The sequence below is a fragment of the Nilaparvata lugens genome, chromosome 6 (genome assembly GCF_014356525.2).
Source record: "Nilaparvata lugens isolate BPH chromosome 6, ASM1435652v1, whole genome shotgun sequence".
Lineage (NCBI taxonomy): Eukaryota > Metazoa > Arthropoda > Insecta > Hemiptera > Delphacidae > Nilaparvata > Nilaparvata lugens.
Window position 1 is genome coordinate 56,348,274 of NC_052509.1, and position 23,104 is coordinate 56,371,377.

General features: G+C 32.9%; 1 protein-coding gene across 1 annotated transcript in view; it reads right to left on the reverse strand.

The window, feature by feature from the left end:
* Nucleotides 1-8,335: 8,335 nt before the first annotated feature.
* Nucleotides 8,336-23,104, reverse strand: part of LOC111057903 (paraplegin) — a 40,064-nt gene continuing 25,295 nt past the window's right edge. Inside the window, exons 11-13 of the mRNA XM_039431304.1 lie at nt 20,576-20,695; nt 18,501-18,683; nt 8,336-9,854 (exon numbers count right to left, since the gene is read on the reverse strand). Coding sequence (XP_039287238.1) covers nt 9,648-9,854; nt 18,501-18,683; nt 20,576-20,695 — 510 coding nt within the window. The 3' untranslated portion in view covers nt 8,336-9,647. The remainder of the gene's footprint in view (nt 9,855-18,500; nt 18,684-20,575; nt 20,696-23,104) is intronic.

Sequence of the window (23,104 nt, forward strand, 5' to 3'; positions counted from 1 at the left end):
ATACAAACTCTGTTGAAGAAAATAAAAACATAAGCTTGAGTGAATCTTTCTCAGATGTTAATGCTGTAACCCAAAATCGACAGGCAATTGTAGAGAAATCCGTTCAATGCCAACGTTGCGGATATAAAAAACACTCAAATTCTCAAGAATGTCCTGCAATAGGAAAGACTTGTCATAAATGTTCCCGAATTGGACACTTTTCCCATGTGTGTAAAAGTAAAACGCTTAAAGAAAAACTAACTACGTCAACTATTACTGCAGCTGGTATAGCCAGTAATCTTTCTAAAGCTACAATTATTGTTTCGGTGAATGGAATAAATACACCAGCTCTTATTGATACCGGAAGTGTTGCCAGTTTTATTGATGAAAAATTTGCAAAAACAAATAAATTTAAAACTGCATCAGATTCTTGTTTTATAAGATTAAAACTTACTTGTGAATGGGTTGGCATCAATAAAATTGAATGAACCAATTTCAAACTTCACGCGAGATTAATTCGTAGAGTTGATAAACTAATTTGAAAGTGTCTTGCACTGTAGCGTTCATCTGTTCAACATAACACCGCTACAAAAGCATGTGTTTATAGCAATATTGTGTACAAAGGAAATGAATACAACAATATTAAACTCTTGGTATTAAAAGAATGCTGTTGCAATGTGATACTTGGTCACGATTTTTTGATGAATCACTCTACAATAAGTTTAGCATTCAATGGTAATAAACAGCCTCTTGTAATAGATAATAATTCTACAACCACACCACCCTTGAAAGATTGCCTCTTGGCGGAGGCCATGATAAAACCATGTTCCCTTTTCAATGACTTGACTCCCGATTGCCACCCAATAACTACCCGATCCAGAAGACACCCACAAGATGACTATGAATTCATGAAGAATGAGGTCAATCGCCTCCTTACAGAAGGAATAATTGAGGAAAGCCAGTCCAGTTGGCGTGCCCAGCCTTTCATTGTAACCAATGGACAGAAGAAACGAATGGTCATAGACTATTCACAGACTATTAATAAATTCACAAATTTAGACGCATACCCTCTCCCATTGATCGAAGATCTTGTAAACACAATTGCCAAGTACAACTTTTTTAGTACTGTAGATTTCAAGTCAACTTACCATCAAATACCGATTCTTGAGAATGAACGACATTACACTGCCTTTGAAGTAGGCCGAAAACTTTATAAGTTCAAACGAATACCATTCGGAGTAACCAATGGAGTAGCTGCCTTCCAACGTACAATAAACGGACTTATAGAAAGAGAGAATTTGAACGACTGCTTTGCCTATTTGGATGATGTTGTCATTTGCGGTTCAGATCAAGAAGAACATGACAGAAATCTTAAGAAATTTCAACAAGTAATTGAATTGTATGGCTTGACTATAAATGAAGAAAAATGTAAATTTTCAAAAAAATCATTGAAGCTCCTTGGGTATGAGATAAAACATGGAGAAATTAAACCTGACCCAGAACGCCTTGCACCACTCATGAACTTTCCACCCCCAAGAAATGCTAAAGAAATGAAACGACTCATGGGATTACTGGCTCATTACTCCCGATGGATTAAAAACTTTTCTCAAAAGATTCACCCCCTTGTCCACATACAGAAATTCCCTCTATCTCAAGATCAGATGGAAACTTTGGAATTGTTGAAAAATGAAATTGCTTCCGCGGTACTGCTCTTTGTTGATGAAAATGTACCATTCATAATTGAGACAGATGCATCAGATTTTGCAATTGGTGCAACATTAACACAAAATTCTCGACCAGTAGCCTTTTTCTCACGAACTTTGTCCCAAAGTGAAACCAGGCATTCAGCTGTTGAGAAAGAAGCCTATGCCATTGTGGAGTCTATAAGAAAATGGAGACACTATTTACTACGAAAACAATTCACTTTGATCACTGACCAAAAATCAGTCACATTCATGTTTGGCACTCAACACAATAGAAAAATAAAAAATGAAAAGATACAAAGGTGGCGCCTAGAATTATCTGAATACAAATTCAACATAGTCTACAGACCTGAAAAGAAAATGCACCAGCTGATGCACTCTCTCGTATATGTATTACAGCTGGTTGTTCAACATTGAACTCAGCTTTGGCAAAATACCATGATGAACTTTGTCACCCTGGTGTAACTCGTTTCTACCACTGGCTCAGAATGAAAAATCTCCCCTATATTGTAGATTATGTAAGGAAAATTTGCTCAAATTGTGCAATTTGCTCTGAAATAAAACCACAGTATATGAAGACAAAAGGAAATCTCATAAAGGCAACAAAACCTTTTGAACGAATTAATATGGACTTCAAAGGACCCGTACAATCAAAAACAAGAAATAAATACCTACTGGTGATGGTTGATGAGTACTCAAGATTCCCTTTTGTATTTCCTTGTCCAGACATGACTGCGAGAACAGTCATAAATTGCCTGGTCTCATTAATATCAATGTTTGGCCTTCCAAGCTATATTCACACAGACAGAGGAACATCCTTCATGTCAACTGAGTTGAAGAGCTTTCTTGGCTCAAAAGGGATAGCAACTAGTAGATCAACGCCTTACAATCCGAGAGGGAATGGTCAAGTAGAGCGATATAATGGAATTATATGGAAAGCAATAACACTAGCTCTAAGATCACGAGGACTTGATTCAAATCGATGGGAGGAAGTGTTGCCTGATGCACTTCACTCTATTCGATCTCTTTTGTGTACTACAACAAATTGCACCCCTCATGAACGAATGTTCCTACACATGAGATCCTCAACAAATGGACAGTCACTACCATCTTGGCAAATGAAGGAGGCTCCTTCTTCCTTTTATATTATCCTTGAAATGCAAAATTTCCAAAAACCTTGTATATACGTCGACGCGCAATTAAAAAAGAAACATACCTATCAAATTTCATGAAAATCTATTACCGCGTTTCACCGTAAATGCGCAACATATAAACATTAAGAGAAATGCCAAACCGTCGACTTGAATCTTAGACCTCGTCACTTCGCTCGGTCAATTATCCTTAAAATGCAAAATTTCAGAAAACCTTGTGTATACATCGACGCGCAGTTAAAAAAGGAATATTCCTGCCAAATCTCATCGAATTCTATCAACGCGTTTGGCCGTAATCGCTTTACATACAGACAGACAAAAGCAAATCAAGTTGAAACATAGACCTCACTATGTTCGGTCGATTAAACCTTTAGAAACTTTGCAGAGAAAAATGGAATCATGCATAGATAATCCTACTGAGTAATTAGGTATTTCATGTTTCATTAAATGAAACTAATAAAATTTTTATTTTATACTGTAGCAACTGTATCCATTCCAAGTGAACGGGGCTTTCATTCTCTGTGCTGTATGCCTATCTTACTGTGGAGCTAACAAAGTGATGAAGCGATGAAACTAATCCTTAGTGACTTAATCCCAGGTGCAACAACGGAAGTTAGTGAAGAATGACTCATTTCCAAGGTATTCATTAAGAATAAAGTTTAGCCATCAAACTTTGCTCTACCGGTATATTGCAGCAAATAATAACCCGAGCTGACAAACCGCGCGACTTCTTGACAAGAGTTAACAGCTTCTCAGTGCTTGTCTACCTCTACCGCCTTTATAGAATATTCAATGAGCTATTTCCCTCGGTTTCCACATTAGATGCTTATCATGCATCCAAAGTTATGTATATTCGAAAGTCAATTATTATCTCAGTGTTTGCAATAACAGCTCACTTACCTCACCGTTATATCTATGTATATTTATGCATCTCCAAACGTCTCACCAAATAAATTATATCTATGTATAGTTGTGCATCTCCAAACGTCTCACCAAATAAATTATATCTATGTATATTTATGCATCTCCAAACGTCTCACCAAATAAATTATATCTATGTATATTTATGCATCTCCAAACGTCTCACCAAATAAATTATATCTATGTATATTTATGCATCTCCAAACGTCTCACCAAATAAATTATATCTATGTATATTTATGCATCTCCAAACGTCTCACCAAATAAATTATATCTATGTATATTTATGCATCTCCAAACGTCTCACCAAATAAATTATATCTATGTATATTTATGCATCTCCAAACGTCTCACCAAATAAATTATATCTATGTATATTTATGCATCTCCAAACGTCTCACCAAATAAATTATATCTATGTATATTTATGCATCTCCAAACGTCTCACCAAATAAATTATATCTATGTATATTTATGCATCTCCAAACGTCTCACCAAATAAATTATATCTATGTATATTTATGCATCTCCAAACGTCTCACCAAATAAATTATATCAAAAACATATGTTTAGGAAAATCATAGTTTTGAACTTCGTTTTCCTGATGCAATGTATAGGCCTACACGTGGCTTGGATTATCAATTTTTCAGCTAGAACAGTTTTTTGAGACTGCTAAATAAACGTCTGCAGTTTTATCAATGCTGTATCGGCAATATGAAAACGCATGCAGTTAATATGTCTTTAATTAAAGGTGTTGATATTTACATGATAATTATTTTCTGCCATTTTTATTTAATTACAATTTCAAAATTATTCAAGCCTTGATGGAATGATTGACTCACTGTACAGTCAGTCGAAAATTTTAATATTGAAATGAGGGGTATTTTGGCAAGCTGAACAAAAAAATAAGGTCCTATGCTCTTTTTCGATATTTATGTAAATGAAAAATGAGTCTTGTGGGTTGTCAAAGCTCCCCCTGGAAGGGCAACTATTCATTTTATCCTATCTTTTAGTGAAATAACAATGATTTCTTGCCAACAAGAATCGAACTCTTTGTGAATTTAGATAAAATATGACCTACACTTTAGATTTATATAATTATATTAATTGAATTCATGGAAATTGAAGTACTTTTTTCAGTCAGTTTATGATTAGTTGATGAAATTGATTATCAATAAAAAAATGATTATAATTTTATCAGTACCGAATTAGTTGAATGAATTGTCGATGTACTGAGTTCTTTGTCAACAATAATTTAATATTGGTATTTATCCAATCATTATTTTTCCAGAAGTTATTTCATTTGAATTAGAAAATATTTATAAGCTCCTATCAATTTGTCATTCGTAACAATGAACTGTTCAAAACATGAATTTAATCAAATAAAAAATGGCCCATACTTCTGTATTCATGTTCGCATGTTTTCCACTTGTGATGGATAGCCAAATATTGTATGGCGAGCTGCACGGCGAACTGATGGACAAACACATTATTAGTTCAGTTTTTGCGTACCTATAAAATTGTAGGATGGGGAGGAACAAACTACGTTCACCTCGACCCCCTTATAAAAGTGCAAAAACTAATAATCAAAATCATCAAGCAGAAGCCACTTTCTTCGTTATCCGTCAGACCAGCTCTACAATGAGTTTGGTGTGATGGACGCAAGACAACTCTACTCCCTAGGAATTATTTGCAGACTACACAAAAACCCAGAAAGCTTTCAAAACAGAAACCACTGTCATAACACAAGGAATAGAAGCCTTCTCATCACGAACGTGGCTAGGAAGGCAACATACCAACAACACTACTTCAACCACCTAGCACCAAAATACCACAATTTACTTCCTGTGCACATCAAGATAATAGAAAACTCAAGAAAATTTAAATGCGCCATTAAAAACTGGATCAATCAACTGGAAGGCATAATATAGGAAACATAAATTTCGAACAATATTTGTAAGCTCACTTTCTCAGGGGTTATTTGCACCCCCACTCTAAACTTAATGTATTACTATTACACCTGCTCTAGAACATGGGTTTTCCATAGTTGAGTAGGTTAATTTCCGAAAAATGAAATTTATTTATATTTGTAAAAAAATTTCATAAATTGTATTTGAATATTGTGTAAATTTTATTGATTAGATTGCTTATTTGTATATTAATGGGAATAAAATGTATTATTATTATTATTCATTGTATATTTTTCCCCCCGACTCAGATGTCCGATTGCTGTCTCATTCACTCAATTATCAAATGAAAAGCCTGTTTGACTTATAGTAAAGATAATTATGTCAATTTTTTTACAACATACAGTTTTTATTCATCAGAAGCCAATACCAATATCAGTCCAATAAAAAAATCCTTTTCTGTCATGTTCCCCGTAGCGAAGCACGGGTAACTGCTAGTCTATTTATACTTGTGAATCTCTCCTTACATTTCAGCATAATCTAAAATTCAAAATGCTATCTTTGGTCGAAGATTCGTGTATAGTAGACTATTTACTTCATATTACCATAAGTACAATATAAATAGAAGTATATGAATATCTATAAATAGAATATTAACCATTTCTTTGTAGGGCAACTACAATAATAATAGATCGAAATAAAATAAAAATCAGATTATTAATTTTAAAAAGGACACTTGAGAATGACATGAATGTCGAAACTAGTCGTGTTTAATTCTAAAATTATAACTATTAATATCGGAGCACCGAGCTTCGCTCTTTATTTATTTATAAACTATTGATAAACAGAGCACAATTCTTTAAAATGATTGGGGAAGGACTAACAGACACAGCCCAAAACTGTTTCTTCTCCTAATTTTGATTTATACACTATAAATAGTCCAGAAAGTAGCTTATGTTCCATACCCTTGAATTCAGGTTCAATTTTCAGTCCAATGATTTGAGAACAAAAAATTCTTATTTAGATTGTTTACAAACCAAATTGAATAACAAAATAACACTCACTAATCACTTAAAGTTGTCAAATAATGATTAACTTTGAAAATTATGATATACTCTAGTTTAGAATGATTATCATGTCATGTCAACAAATCAGATTATTTTGATCATTCGATTAAAATTTCAAGATAATATTTCTTGCTGATTGATTGCACAGCTGAAAATAATTCTGTCTTTCTCCCACACACGCATCTTCTGTTTCGACAGACGACGAAATTATCATCTGTTTTTCCAAGGATGAATAATTGTTAACCTTTTCATGTCCTTCAGCGAGTTTACCCAGGGATGAGACCTAGTGCAATCGAATATTTATATCATAAACCTATTATTTTTCAAATTTCGTTAAAATCGTTAGAGCCGTTTTCGAGATCCGTTGAACATAAATAATCAAATATGAAAATATTTACAGACATTGCTCCCTTAATATGATTGGATATATATGATACTAAATGTTATCTGGATTCATTCTAGATGTCATGCTCACAATACTAGGAATAAATAAAAAATGGTAAAACCAAATCTCAGATTGAGCAAGAGCATGAAAAGCTACTACTATCTAGGTACGGTTATTGTTATTTAATAAACTCACACTTGAAGTTAAAAGCCAGCCCCTAAACAATTTAAAGTTACCATTACAAAGCTGTTGAAAGAAAAGGCTTACTATTCTTTTGAAGAGTTTCTGAATTGAAAAATAGAACGTTTTTAACTGAAATATCAATTTGACTCACATTGTAATAAGTGTATTTTTATATCTATGTTATGACTCTCTGATGTTCATCTGATTTTTCTAAAATATTCTGCGATATTGTAATTCGAATGTATTTATGCTATCAACTTACCGTACTTCGTGTTTTTGAACTGAAATATCAATTTGACTTACATTGTAATAAGTGTATTATTTTTATTACTATGCTATGACTCTTTAGTTATTGTTCATCTAATTTATCTAAATATTTTGCGATATTTTAATTCGAATGTATTTATGCTATCAACTAACCGTACTTCATGTTTTTGTATTGTTATAGTGAAGTATTTGATTGATGATGCTTATTGCTTTTTGTAGTCTTTGTAGCAAATCGAACCCAGTACCTCTAATTGCCGGTCAGGAATGCTTACCCTTACACCAAACTGACAATCTCTGGATAGCAGCGCTCATTTTTATACGAAGCCATCTTAGACTATGGCCGCTATGGCTTCGTATAGAAATGAGCGTAGCTATCCAGAGATTGTCAGTTTGGTGTAAGGGTAAGCATTCCTGACCGGCAATTAGGAGGTACTGGGTTCGATTCCCGGGCTGACAAATAATTTTTGAATAGTAGCGCTCATCGAATTTCCATCTAGCTTTTTACCCTGTTGTCAATATTTGCAGTAGCAGAAGTCTTCGGGGTGAATTACAGCATTTAATTTGGACTTTCGTTTAGTAATAATTATCAAATAAATATAAATTAATAAAAGAAATTCCTATATACACTGTTGATATAGTTAATATACATTAAATCAGTAAATGAATCATAACTTGACAGAGGGAATTTGAGAGATCCAGTTTTTCTTGAAGTTCAGAGACACAATACTTATTGATATAAAAACGCAAATTTGGTGAAATATAAACACAACCCTTACTACAAAATCTCTTTATTCTACAATCGTACTTATGTACACCATGAAAATTTCATGTTAGCTAGCTTTCAAATACAACTGATAAAGCAAAGTAACGAATGCATGATTCACAACAAAATGCAAAAATGATGAGTTACACATTTCAGTTCACAGATCAACAAGTTGAGCTGGATCCGCACACAACAGTGACAGTATACATTGAAAATATAATTTCCATAAGTTCTAATGGCATTATTCACACTCACTAGGCCGAGTGAATAGTTCGATTAGAACTAGTGTGAATCATATTTCCACTGTTCACTGTCACTCTTGTTTGTGAATCCAGCTTGAGGGCCAGACCAAATTAAGCGTTTTATCAGGCGTTCTAAGAGTCGGCAGAGCAGGAACAAGGTCTATAAATACAGGTCATGACACAATCCCGTGATGCATTGCAAATCACAATTTTATGGGGTCCTAGTTCACAGAAATTGATGATTGTTATGGATTGAGCAGCATGATGTGTTATTTTGTAATATTGTTCAAGGAATATTGCTTGGCTTTGAATTGTAAAATAAATTGTTCCGACAGAATAATATTTAAATTTCAACTAGGAACTGAATTGTTGATTTTTAGATTTAATTGATCAGGAACTTGAAACTCTTTTTGAAATTGGTCTCGCATATTTCTGTCTTGTCCCAATGCCTTTTGAAACATAATAATTATTGAAGCATATATTATTGAAATTTCATTATTAAAAAATTATTTTAATAAATTCACAATATCCTGAATTCACATATTATCTGAACTGGAATATTGTTTTTAAAATGAACAATTTTGTTACGAGCAAATTGAATCAGATTGGATTTTCAAATGTACAGCCATAAAGACCCCATAAAATGGCCGCTCCATAAGGAACATGAGTGTCATGACCTGTATTTATAGACCTTGAGCAGGAAGCTCTCCGATTGGCTGACTGGGTTGTCATATCGAGAACCAGCCATTAGGAGAGGTTCCTGTCCTGCCGAGCCGTCCCGACTCGTCTGAAAAACGCCTCGTGTGCATCTGCCTACAACTCAAACCTCTTGAATCAATCAATCTATTCTATCAATTATAAAAATAATCAAGATTATCAATCGTATTAACTTTGAGAATGGATAATAGACTTGCAGACATGCATGAGATTAAATGAAACTCCTTAAAACTTGAAAAAACGTTCAATGTGGTCTGACCCCAAGTGTTGAGTATTATTACATTTCAGTTCCCAAGCTAGCGATGATTTTTACATTTGAGTTTGCAAATCAATAAATTAGCCTTCAGTTTTACATTTGAGTTCTATTGCTTCTGTTCATCGGTTTGATCTTTAGAGGTTTGTTGAGTTTCCTGCCCACTAGCAGTTGACTCTGAGGAGGAAGTGGGACTTGAAGGCAGATCAAAATCGATATTTTCGATGAATCGCTTGTTGTCATGAGGCGGAGGCCCTATTATGCCTTCTACATCGGCGTAGTTCAGTGTCTCTTTCTTGAGAAGTGCCTGTGCTAACTGCAATAGAAAACAAAATTTAGATGAGTTATTACATTATTTATGGCTACCCACAGAAAATCAAGTCAATGATTGAGAGAGAATCAACACCATAATATATTACGAACATTTGAGGTAAACGTATACAGCAAAAGACAGACTTGAGCCTGGTTTTCACTAGTTGACCGAGGTCTAAGATTCAAGTCGACGGTTTGGTATTTCTCTTAATGTTTAGATGTTTATATGTTGCGCATTTACGGCGAAACGCGGTAATAGATTTTCATGAAATTTGACAGGTATGTTCCTTTTTTAATTGCGCGTCGACGTATATACAAGGTTTTTGGAAAATTTGCATTTCAAGGATAATATAACAGGAAAAAGGAGCCTCCTTCATACGCCAATATTAGAATAAAAATCAGACTATAGGATTATTCATCATAAATCAGCTGCAAAGTGATTACACAGATGTGTGGAGAAGCCAGTCTATTGCTGTATTTCTATAAGGTCTATAGTTTCAATCAGGTACTTGTGGAAGAGATTACTGCGTGAGGTCTACTGTTCACAGAACTACTAGTAGAGTTAGTGGTCGTGTAACTGTCATACTAAGGCTCAACTCACACTTACGCGACGACTCAGGTCGAGAGCATGTGTTTCCAAATGGTGACACTCAGACTAGTCGATTCTAGTCTCCGCGACTGTCACCATTTGAAAACACATGATCTCGACTAGAGTCGAGTCTCTTCTCGACCTGAGTCGCGTAAGTGTGAGTTGAGCCAAACTCTACCGAGCTAACTCTACTCTACTTACTTGGTCAAGTAACTGTAACCACTACAATTGAGAATAGTAGGTAAAGTGTGTTGTCTAGTGAACAGAACTAACCTTGAAATGTCAATACTTTTAAATAAATTAACACTACAACACTTATTAACAATTTTCAATAAATTAATACTTTTAAATAAATAACAATACTTCTTAAACTTGATAGCCTACGGCAGGACTCTAATCTACAAGCTCGAGACTGTTTTCATTAGCATAGTTGTGGTGGAGTAGAGTGAGAAGCGGTGGTGGGGGAAGCAAGTGGTAGAGTACTATCCCACTCTACTCTGCTAAAAACTAGTACTCTACCATGAATGTTCTCATTGGAAGATAGTTAGTACTTAGTTGGAACTTCACCATATAGTTAGTACTTGCGCAGGAAACTCTACCACTACCTCTACTAATGAAAACCAGGCTTCAGGCAGACAGACGGAGAATATTCAAACGTCTAGACGCAGATGTTTGATGACATAATACGAAGACATAATATCGTATGTAGACAGACGGATGTCTGTGTAGGTTGAACTCATCATTTGAACTCCAGGGGACGGATTTTTCGTCCATCTATCTGGCGACTTCGTCTAGACCGTCCAGATTTCAAATTGTCCTGTCTATAAAATTAGAAGGTTCTAATTTAGAAGGCTGTTTGTGTTTTAAAGGTAATAGATAAGTTTACGGAGATTGGGGTTTTGTTTTTAAATGACAATATGTAGATATTATTATTATTTTGATAATTCTAGATTATGAACACAAGTAGCGAAAATTTGAAATACTGGACAATTTGAAATATCAGACAAAATGAATGTAACTCGTCTGTAGACGTCTGTCTGCTGGTGTGTGTTTCTGCCTTGAAATTTCATTCATCAATAAATATATGATGTGCTTACTTTACTATGGATAGAGTATTATCAACATGACTTGTTTCAATTTTCACAATATTACATTTCACCAAGTACATATATAATAACCTCTCTAGCTATTTAGCTATTTGAGAGGTATACAGTTAGAAAATTTACAGACAATAATTATTTTAAAACAATTTGACATTTGCAATGAACACAAAGTCAACAAAAGAAGTTCGAAAACAGTTCAGTACAGATTGTCGGTACACTTTTTTAGCATCCCACTTTGTCACAGTATTCTGATCACAGATATCCATACAGAAGGCATTTGCTGCCAACTTGATTTTCATCGTCTCAGCCACAAATACACACAGGTTACAACCAAGATTTATCTAGTTACTCTTGCTAAAACTCATTTTGATTTTGACTTTTTCATATTAATAATTATTATAACCTTACTTTCATCAGAGTATAAACATTACAAGAAATAAACTCTACAAAAAGCATTTTTTTTCTACTATTTTCAATTTTGATCAAGGTCATATTGTTCAAGATTGTACCATCATATTGTTCAAGATTTAATTACTTCAGGTTGTCTTATAAATCACGTAAGTTGTCTTACGTTTTTCAGGAATATTTTAGGGCAGAAATGATAACTTCCTACAATAGTATCAAGATCTATACAGGAATAACTTTTCTCGTTAGGGGTACTCTTGAATATAAAAATAAAAGAGAAATAAATAGAAAGAGAAATAAAAATAGATATCCAAGTACCATTTTGTAAAATTGTTTACTCATAACATGTTTCGGCTAAAAGTCATAAAAGGGATATTGATTATTGATAAGTGAATCATAAACCAACTACTGCCCTTTTGAATTTTTTTAGACAAAACGCTCTAATGATTAGAAACATGCTGCGTCTAACAGGAAGATAGGAAAAGGGTCTCACGTATTATTATTATTATTATTATTATTATTATTATTATTATTATAATAAATCACAAAGGCAGTGACTATTATAATAGCGTAAGAATAAGCAAGTGAGAAATAAGTGCTTCAGTATAAAAGTTGAAAGAAAAAAATAATGTTTTAAGTTATTTTTTGGCAGAGAACTTGATAATTATTGTGTAAATAATATTTGCTACGAGTCACAGGAACTTTGAAGTCGGTAAGCCTAGATTTCGAAAAAGTGAGGTTAGGAAAACAAAAACTTTAACCAACAATCTTAGAATTTAACTGTTATTCAGTGAAATATTATCAATAGATTAAATATGGATTGTTCAGTCTGCGATAAGGCTTTGCCGATTGATAACGATTGTGTGGCTTGTGGTAAGTGTCAATTGGAATATCACTTTCACTGTTCGGGGGTATCTAAGTCAACATGGAAGGCGAAAAGTGCCCAAAAAAAAGCAGAATGGGAGTGTCCTCAATGTAGGGGTGCAGCAAGACCAAGGAAAAACAGTACTGAAGAAGAACTCACCGATGGGACACATTTGATGCTGAAACGCCTAGTGGAGAAGATGCTCAGTGACCATGAAGCAGTGATGGTGAAAAAAATGGAGGAAATGAAGAAGCTGTTCACCGGAATTGAAGAGAAAATTGGGGGGGTTTTAGAAGAAATAAAAAACCTTAAAAAGAAGACAGAAATCTTAAAAAGCGATATTGATGACTTAAGAGTGGACTTGGAATGTGAGCGACAGTATGGAAGAAGCAGAAACATCATCATATCCAGTATTCCGTTTTCGAGGAATGAGGATCTGAAAGAGAAAATACTCATGCTTATGAAGAAGATGGATATTGAACTGAGAAGAGAAGACATAACTACTCATCGCCTGCCGTCGAAGAATGCAGAAAGCCCAACTATCCTACAGCTGAGCTCTCGATCAGTGAGGGATATGATAGTTAAAAAGGCCAGGGCGATTAGACCTACCACGTCCATGTTCAACGAGACCAAGACAGTCAAATCAATTTACTTCAATGACCATCTTACCCCCTATTTCAACAATCTATTCAAAAAAGTGAAGGAAATGAAAATCACAAAGAAATACAAATTTCTGTGGATGAATGGGGACAGAATAATGATTAAAAAAGATGAGACAGCTAGAGCAATAAAAATAATAAGGTTTGAAGATTTAGAAAAAATAATATAAAGATAATTAAAAGTTATCAAGGCCAGGATATTACATTTACAATTTAATTAGTAGCTCAATAGGTAAGTTACTATCTTTTCTCCCTAATAAATCTACCAAACAGTAATATTATAGGTATAAATAAAAATATAACCATAAAACTTTCTAGAAATCAAAATTTTTCAATTAAATGAAGAAGATTTAAATAACGACAGGGATTTCAGAGTATTTCAAGACTTGGATCAGTCCAAAGAATTTTTGAAGAAGAACAAGACAGTGAATGAACTAAATATTTTATGCACCAATATTAGATCACTCAGAAAAAATTGGGATACATTGAGAGCAGAAACTAACAGTATAATCAATGAAATAGATATTCTTGTGCTTAGCGAAATTAATATTAATAGTGAAGAAACAAATTTGTATGGAATTCAGGGTTTTACAAGTCTATTTAAATGTAGGTCCGATGGGAGAGGGGGAGGTGGATTGGGAATTTTTTACAAAACAGGTATTAAAGTTGAGAAAAATGAAATAGATTTTGTGTCTGCTGAATTAATATCTTTTAAGTTTTGTGATAGAAATACGACAATAATAATCATAGCTATTTATAGACCACCTAATCAAAATGTGAATTTATTTAATGAAGAATTAGAGAGGCTTTTAACATCAGAAAGAATGAGTCAAGAAAAAAATATTATCATGGTAGGAGATATAAATATATGTTACCTGTCAGATATGTATGGTTCGAATAATTATATAAGTGTACTCTACTCTTATGGTTTATACAATACTATACAAAAGCCAACTAGAGAGGAAACATATGGTAACACAGTTGTATCATCATGCCTAGATCATGTCAATGTAAAGTTAGATCCTAACAACTCTTATATTTCATTTTTGATTGAAAGCAAAATTGCAGACCATTACTGGACAGGGATCAAATTGTTAGAAACATGTACAGATGGTACACACCAGACTATGGAAAATGAATATAAAAGTGTTATTTTAACGGGGAGAGTAAATGAATTGATTCAAACTGAAAATTGGTGGCCGATTCTAGACTTAAGAGAACCATCAAATATTTATAATGATATAGTCATGAGGTTCGAAAATATATATGCTAAAAGTGTCATAAAGGTTAAACAAAAAACTAAGCAACTACATAATTCCTGGTTCAATGATAGAATTAAGCTGATGATAGAGAGAAAGAACTATTTATGGCAAATGGTTAAAAGAGATAAACATAATGTGGATTTGAGAAATCAGTTTAGAAACATACGAAATAAGTTAACAGACATGATTCGTAATGAGAAAAGGAAATACTATTATAGGGCTTTCAATGATAACTCCAACAATACTAAGAAAATTTGGGAAATCATCAATCATTTTATAAATAAGAAGAATAGGCCGTCTCTAAAGGAATCAATTAAGTTAAATTTCAATATCAATGAAGATCATCAAATTATGAACCTAACAGAGAAATTTAAAAACAGCTTTAAAGAAAAAATAGAAGAAATTACAACAGAAATGAACGGGCAACACTTTGATATAATACCACGTTTAAAAGAAGGTAACTATACAATAGGGGATAGGATGAGTATGAATTTTAAAAAAATGAAAGAACATCAACTTTATAGTATCATTAACAAACTAAACAATAGATCATCTGCAGGACCTGACAAAATTAGGCCAAAAGATATAATAAATAACATTTTCTATCTAAAGCTGATCCTGATGCATTTGATTAATAGGATAATTGAAACAGGAAAAATACCTCAGCGTCTAAAAATAACACATCTCAGACCAATTTTCAAGAATGGAACAAAGAAAAATGTAGGTTCTTATAGGCCAATAGGATCAATCTCAGTAATTATGAAAATTCTAGAACATTTCATCTGTATGCAATTGAATCAATACCTGATCAATCAGAACATAATAAATGATGCTCAATATGGGTTTATTCCAAAAATCAACAATAGATTTATTAGAAAAACTAACAGAAAATATATTTGAAGCTTTAAATGACAATAAATTTGTCATAACTGTTGCAACAGATTTGACAAAAGCATATGATTTGGTTAATTATAAAATTATGCTACAAAAAATCAATAGAATAGGTATTCGTGGAAAGCTATTCAACTTGTTTGAAAACTATTTTGAAAATAGAAAAATACATGTTAGTATAGGTGAATATATTAGTACCAATTATAATCAATCCTGTGGACTTATTCAGGGCAGCATTTTGTCTCCTGTTCTATTTAATCTGTATGTAAACGATCTAGCTAGTCTCAGTTTCAAAAGTAAGGTGCTGCAGTATGCAGATGACAACCTGCTATATATGACACACACTGATCTAATAATGGGCATAAGATACATGCAAGAGGATCTCAATTTGGCTAATAAATATTTTTTCAATAACGGTATCAAGATTAATTCACAGAAAACAAAGGTAATTATATTTAGAAATCCTAGAATTAACGTAGGTTTGTACAATTATAAATTAATTTGCCATAAAGCAGAATGTCTAAGATATAATAATTTGAGAAACACATGCAGGTGTCAGCATTTGGAATTCAGTGAGAATATTAAGCATCTAGGAGTTGTTTTTGATGCAGACATGAAATTCAATTCACACAATAATAGGATGCTGCGAATTATGAAAGCTGCTTTATACAAATGCTCTAGAATTAGCCACTGTTTTCCAATAAATATTAAAAGAATTATCTATTTCTCTATGATTCAAAGTATAATATTCTATGGTAATACAATTCATAGTTTAGCACCAGTGTATTTGAGACAGCCGTTGTATGATGTAGTTAGAAGAGTAGCAAATACATTATTTAATGGAGTCGAGCTTGGAATATTGGGTATTATGACACCAGAATCTCTCGCAAAATACACTGATTTGTCCAGACATTATTTTGAAGATGAATTCAGGGAAATAAACGAAATAAGTTATGGTTTGAGAAATAGGCTATTTAGAGCACAGCGTTATAACAATAATTATGGTAAGAACCTATTAAAATACAGAATCCCTTACCTGTTGAACGATTTGCCACCAGAATTGAAAAATTTACAAAGAGATGAAATAAAAACTAAACTTAAGAATTATTTTATAGGAATTGTTTGAATGAAAAGATAAGTTGAAGATTATTGTTAATATTCTAATAGGTTAGTTAGTAGATAGGTTAGTTTGCACATAGTAGACAATAATAAACTGCACTGTACAATGGGAAATGGAAAAGAAAAAACTATGGATGAATAAATAAATAAGAATAATTTTAATATTGTAAACAAAAAAGTGCTTTAGAAGCAGTTGAAAATGATTAAGAGAGTGTATATTACAGTTTGTAGTATAATAAATGTTTTTTTGGAGGATAGGTTATGTTTTTGTATTCTATGACTGTGTGTATTGTAATATGATGTGCATGTTGGTTCAGCTAGTCAGCTGTTCAAAGCCACCTAAATGCAAGAGACAATAATGTCTGCAAGGTTGATCACCGATTTAGTAGAATATAGAGTGACTAATGTTGTGATTCAAGTGGTAGAAATTAGAACTTTAATATCAAATCCCAGATAGAAACTATAATAGACTTTCAATTTAGTTTATTGAACACTTTACAAAAATTTTCATTTGTAGTATTTATAGAATGTATACGGTAACTATTATGATGTAGTATGAAATTTGAATACTCCTCAATTAGCTCTAAGCTAGAGGAGCAAAAAAAACACTGTATGTATATGATACTATGTAACTTTAAATGAAATAAATTAAAATTGAAATTGAAAAAAAAATTATTATTATTATTGGATATTATTTATATTTAATTCATTCTTATGAAAATTATAGGTATTATAATTCTTATGAAATAGCTCATATAGTGAGTAACACCAGATTCCTAGAAGATAAGCCAGTTACACACATATCGATGTTTCATCCATATGAATTCTACCATACTAAAGTCCACGTTATAATAGCAGTGTTTGATTAGTATTGCTATCCTTGTCTATCATTTAACAAAGCGGATAGCGCTATCTCTCTCTCGCTTTGCTCTGTTGCCAGATCGGCTTTGAACAATCTAGAATTAATAATTGATCAACAAAATAATCATCTCGATTATGAGAATTCATTATGAAATTATTGCAAAATATAAAACCTTGCTAAATAAAATATAATTGATTATTTTAAACGAGAATGAACAGCGCTATCTCTCTCTCGCTTTGCTCTGTTGCCAGATCGGCTTTGAACAATCTAGAATTAATAGTTAATTAACAAAATATTTCATCTTGATTATGAAAATTCATTATGAAATTATTGCAAAATATAAAACCTTGCTAAATAAAATATAACTGATTATTTTAAACGAGAATGAACAACGCTATCTCTCTCTCGCTTTGCTCTGTTGCCAGATCGGCTTTGAACAATCTAGAATTAATAGTTAATTAACAAAATATTTCATCTAGATTATGAAAATTCATTATGAAATTATTGCAAAATATAAAACCTTGCTAAATAAAATATAATTAATTATTTTAAACGAGAATGAACAACGCTATCTCTCTCTCGCTTTGCTCTGTTGCCAGATCGGCTTTGAACAATATAGAATTAATAGTTAATTAACAAAATATTTCATCTTGATTATGAAAATTCATTATGAAATTATTGCAAAATATAAAACCTTGCTAAATAAAATATAATTGATTATTTTAAACTAGAATGAACAGTTGATATAGAGTCGTTTATAAAGACGAAAAAAAACGTACGTCCAAAAATCGATATGTGTCTAACTGGCTATACCATATAAGAGAAATGTTGAAACATCTAAACAAAGTTTTGAGATGAATCGTTGAATGAGTTGAAAGTGAAAAAAATTGGTTACCGCTTCTAATTTATCCTTGTTAGCAGTGAGTATGTCACATGTTCTCTGGTAGGCTGCAGACACTATTTTCTGTTCCTCTATTTCCATTGTGGCTGCCAATCTCTTGCTGTAAGGTCTCTTACTGTTTCTGTCTTCACCAAACGATACCAGACCCACTTCCGAGGTCATGCCAAATTCACGCACCTATTAAAAAAAAAACATCAATTTCTAGAATATCCACAACTAATTACTGTCGAAAAACATCAATAAAACTTGACAATTTGATAAATAATCACAAATAATTGCTCCCTAAAAAGTGTCAGAATACTACAGTGAGGTGCAGTGCAGAAAAATAGGAGAACAACGTTGCCGATCATCTGTCTTGTCAATGCCTTCAATGACAGTAGCTGATACCGGTTTATTGATGTAATATTAACTGTTTATTCTCGTTTAAAATAATCAATTATATTTCATTAAGCAAAAAATTATATTTTTCAATAATGAATTTTCATAATTAAGATGAAATATTTTGTTAATTATTAATTCTACATTGTTAGAAGACGATCTGGCAACAGAGCAAAGCAAGAAAGAGATAGCACTATCCGCTTTGTTGAATGATAGACAAAGATGGCAATACCATCGCTAATCAAACACTGCCATTATAACGTGGACCTCACTATAGGCTGGGGAGTACAGCCTCACAAGATGTCAATAAATCATTATAGCATGCCAAGAGCTTAAATCTTCAAAAACTAACGATCAGACTGTAAAGGTGCGTACAGACTTTCGCTCTGCTCCGCAACCGAACGTCACTCGAGCAGAGCGATTGATGATCGACCGGGGAGCAACAGTGGTTCGACCGGGGAACGCGAGAAGATCTACTAACATCTTCCGTAACGTTCATGATGGGTGCGTGGGCGGCGCGACTGTGGTTCGATGGAGGAACGAGGGCGGTACGAGGGCGGTACGAGGGAGGAGCGTGCTCGGTGCGGGTTGGAAGAGCGTATGTGTGTACGCAGCTTAAGAGTGACCACTAGTGGCAGGACAAGTGTGTTAAACAAGTTGTGTCATCAGTGAAAGGCTTCGAACTAATTTTTTTAAGTCAAGTTTTGATATCCTCGAATTTTTGTTGTTTATTTTTCTTTACTGTTCTTTTTGAGGTAAAATTATTTTTGTATTATTATGATTTGTAATTTTCTAGTGTTTGATTTATTGTTATTGATTATTTATCTAATGTTGGAAGCTTCTTACAAGCAGCCTGTTTTTCGTTTCAAGACATGTTCGTTCACACATGTTCACCACACTTGTCCTGTCTTTAGTGGCCGGCCTTAGAATGACCAGTGAGGAAAGATTGAAATAGAAAATATAAACCATTTTCTTATTTAAATATATACCATTTAATTATTTAGTATAATGTATATTTGGACTCATCTTAATTTGAAAATCTAATTTATGAAAATAATTAATGACTGAAAACTTGGTGAAGTGAACAACTACAAGACTTTACCTATTTTGGATTATGTGTAACCTTATCTAATTTTTTTATATTAGATTAGATTTCTCTATTTATGTATGTTACAATATTTACTGACTTATACACTAATTTACATTCAATGACGATGCTAGTTATTCAACGAATTTCACAAAGTATAAATAATTAATCAATGAGAACAAATATAGAATGCAATTAGAATAACGATAATATAATAATGTGATGTAACTTCATAAATGGCGGTGTTTCAACAAATAATTGTCGATTCTCTAAGAAGAATATAAAATATCCTTCCCATTAACACACGACCGAAATTTGGAAGAGGAATAGCACAAGGATAACTTTTTTTCTCTCCCTATCATTTCGATGATGTACTTTATGAATGAATGAATAGAGAATAAATAAAATTGTTAGCGGCAATTAAATGACATAGAAATTCAGAATGAGGTTAATCGTAATTTTTCACTAATATTATAAATTTTGTATTGAGAATCATTATCGATCAAATTGCTAATTAATGAGGTATGTAATTGAGACACAAAATCAAGCCCATTACAGAGGGCAACTGAAAAAACATATAATTAGTGAGGGATAATGTAATTACCATAGCTTTGGCCATTTTGGTGACCTTCTGCAAATCGTTTTGGGCTCCAGTTGTGATTCGATTGAATATTAATGCTTCAGCCGCTCTCCCGCCCAGGGCCATACACATCTTGTCGATCAACTGAAAAATCAACGCATTTCCAAATCAAATAATTGCAATTATATTGATTGAGTCATGTAATATTACCTATTTATCTTGTCGATCAACTTCAAAATCAACACTTTGAGAAATACGGTAATTGAAATGTGATGAAAGTTATAATAGAAGCTAGGGAATTATTAATTCTAATAATCACTACCTCTTGTGAAAATTGCTGAATTGTTCTTAAACTGTGAATCTTCTATACTTACGGATTTGAACGTTGTTATCTTGCTGTAATGTATTGTGTTCTGATTACTGAGGCCCAGTTGCACAAAAGCGGGTTAAATTTTAATTGTGATTGATTTCACGAGAACCAATCGGAGAAGGCGTTTTTGAAGAGACAGCTTCTCTGATTGGTACTCGTGAAATTAATCACGATTAAAATTTAACCTGCTTTTACGCAACCGGCACTGAGTGTTGTACTCAGAATTTTATTATCATCTTCAGATATAATATTATGCTGACGCGTAAAATACTACCAAGAATCGCTTGATTTTGTACGTAAAAAGAACTGAACTATACCATAATTGACTGAAGCTCTGTTGTAGACTGGCTCCTAGTTTGGGAACAAATGGCTATTTTTAGATTTCTTTGTCCAATTTTCTGTACTAAATTAATATCTCTATATAAATTTCCAGATATAAAGTGCAGTCTGCAACGTGTAAAGTGTATGTACGTGCAAAATACTACAAAGCATCGCTTAATTTTGTAATGTTTTAAATGAAAAAAGAACTGTACTAAACTATAGATGACTGAAGCTCTGATGTAGAGTTCCTGGTTTGGAAAAAAATGGCTGTTTTTAGATTTCTTTGCCCAATTTTCTGTTCTGAATCTATATTTCTATATAAGTTTCCAGATGTATAGAGTCCTTGTAAGTACTTCCTCAGACCCAGTTTACATGATTTCACTCTATTGAGACCTGACCTCTCTCTCAGAATACAACTTTTCAAGAACTCCACAGCTGAACTGTGGCCACTGATACCTGTATAGTTTTTGTTATATGATAGCAGACATTGTACACTACAAAGACGTCTTAACAGAAAATAGTCCAGTCACTATATACATCGGTGTATGCAATTTATATTGTAGTTCTCATTTTTTAATATATTATTTGGGTACATAAGAGAAGTCCAGAAACAATTTCTTCATGCAAAATTTCCTTGTGCTAGATACAGAGTGGCCCTAAAACCTCGTATTTGCGGCTCATTTTCCAGTTTTCAGCTATTTCTGCCAAATCTCGTAATCGGACAGAAAAATTTGCTCACGCATTTTTTTAGATTATAAAATTTTGAATAAAATGAGATCATTCGGAACTCTCTATCTCCAATGAGTACTGAGTTATGATTTTTCAAAAATGAGTGATATTTGGAATAAAAATTAATTTTGATGAATTTTAGTTTTTGATCAACAATATTTTCCGATTGTAACCATTTAGATGTATAATTCGAAATCCCTCTGGGCGTATTTTTGTAAGATAAGATTCTTTATTTCGCAACCAATTTACAACAACAGTACAACGCACAAAACTAAAAAAAAGATAGCAAATAAGAATAATAAAACAATACTTAAGAGAACTTTTTAACCGAATAAATATGAAACTTGCTGATAATACTAATTGTATTAATTCTCATTATAGGATGATGAAATGTAATCTAGCACAGCTACACTGTTTTACAAAAATACACCATAATTAATGCACGAAATAAAGAATAGTTTGTGAATAGTTTGCACGAATAAAGAATAATTTGTGCTCTACAATCTGAGGTTATGTAGAGCGCTCTATCTCAAATAGATTTCCAGGTACACCTGACATCAATGCACCTTGCATTGTGAATAACACCTAATTTTCAGCTTCAACCATCATCACCAACTACATTGTCCTCACATTGATATTTTTCACAATGACATAAGTTCATAAGATTATATTCTATGAGAATCATCCGTTAGATGCACTTCATTTCAGTATTTCCTAGTGGAGAGGCGCGCTTAAGGACATCTCAAGGATCAAAATTTTAAACACTTATAACTTTTGACACAATGCTCAGATTTAATCGTACTACACTACAAGTTTTCTGTCCGATTACGAGATTTGGCAGAAATAGCTGAAAACTGGAAAATGAGCCGAAAATACGAGGTTTTGCATGAAGAAATTGGAAATTTTGCATGAAGAAATTGGTTCAGGACTTCTCTTATGTACCCAAATAATATATTAAAAAATCAGAACTACAATATAAATTGCAAGCACACCCCCTTTTTTATGTCTATATTGACTGGACTAAAAGGTGGGAATCCACTCCATCATAACCACTATCAGCTCAGAAAACAAATGTACAAATCAACCCAAGTATACATGAGCTAAGTGGAAGAAACCAGTTCTGAGGAGGATGT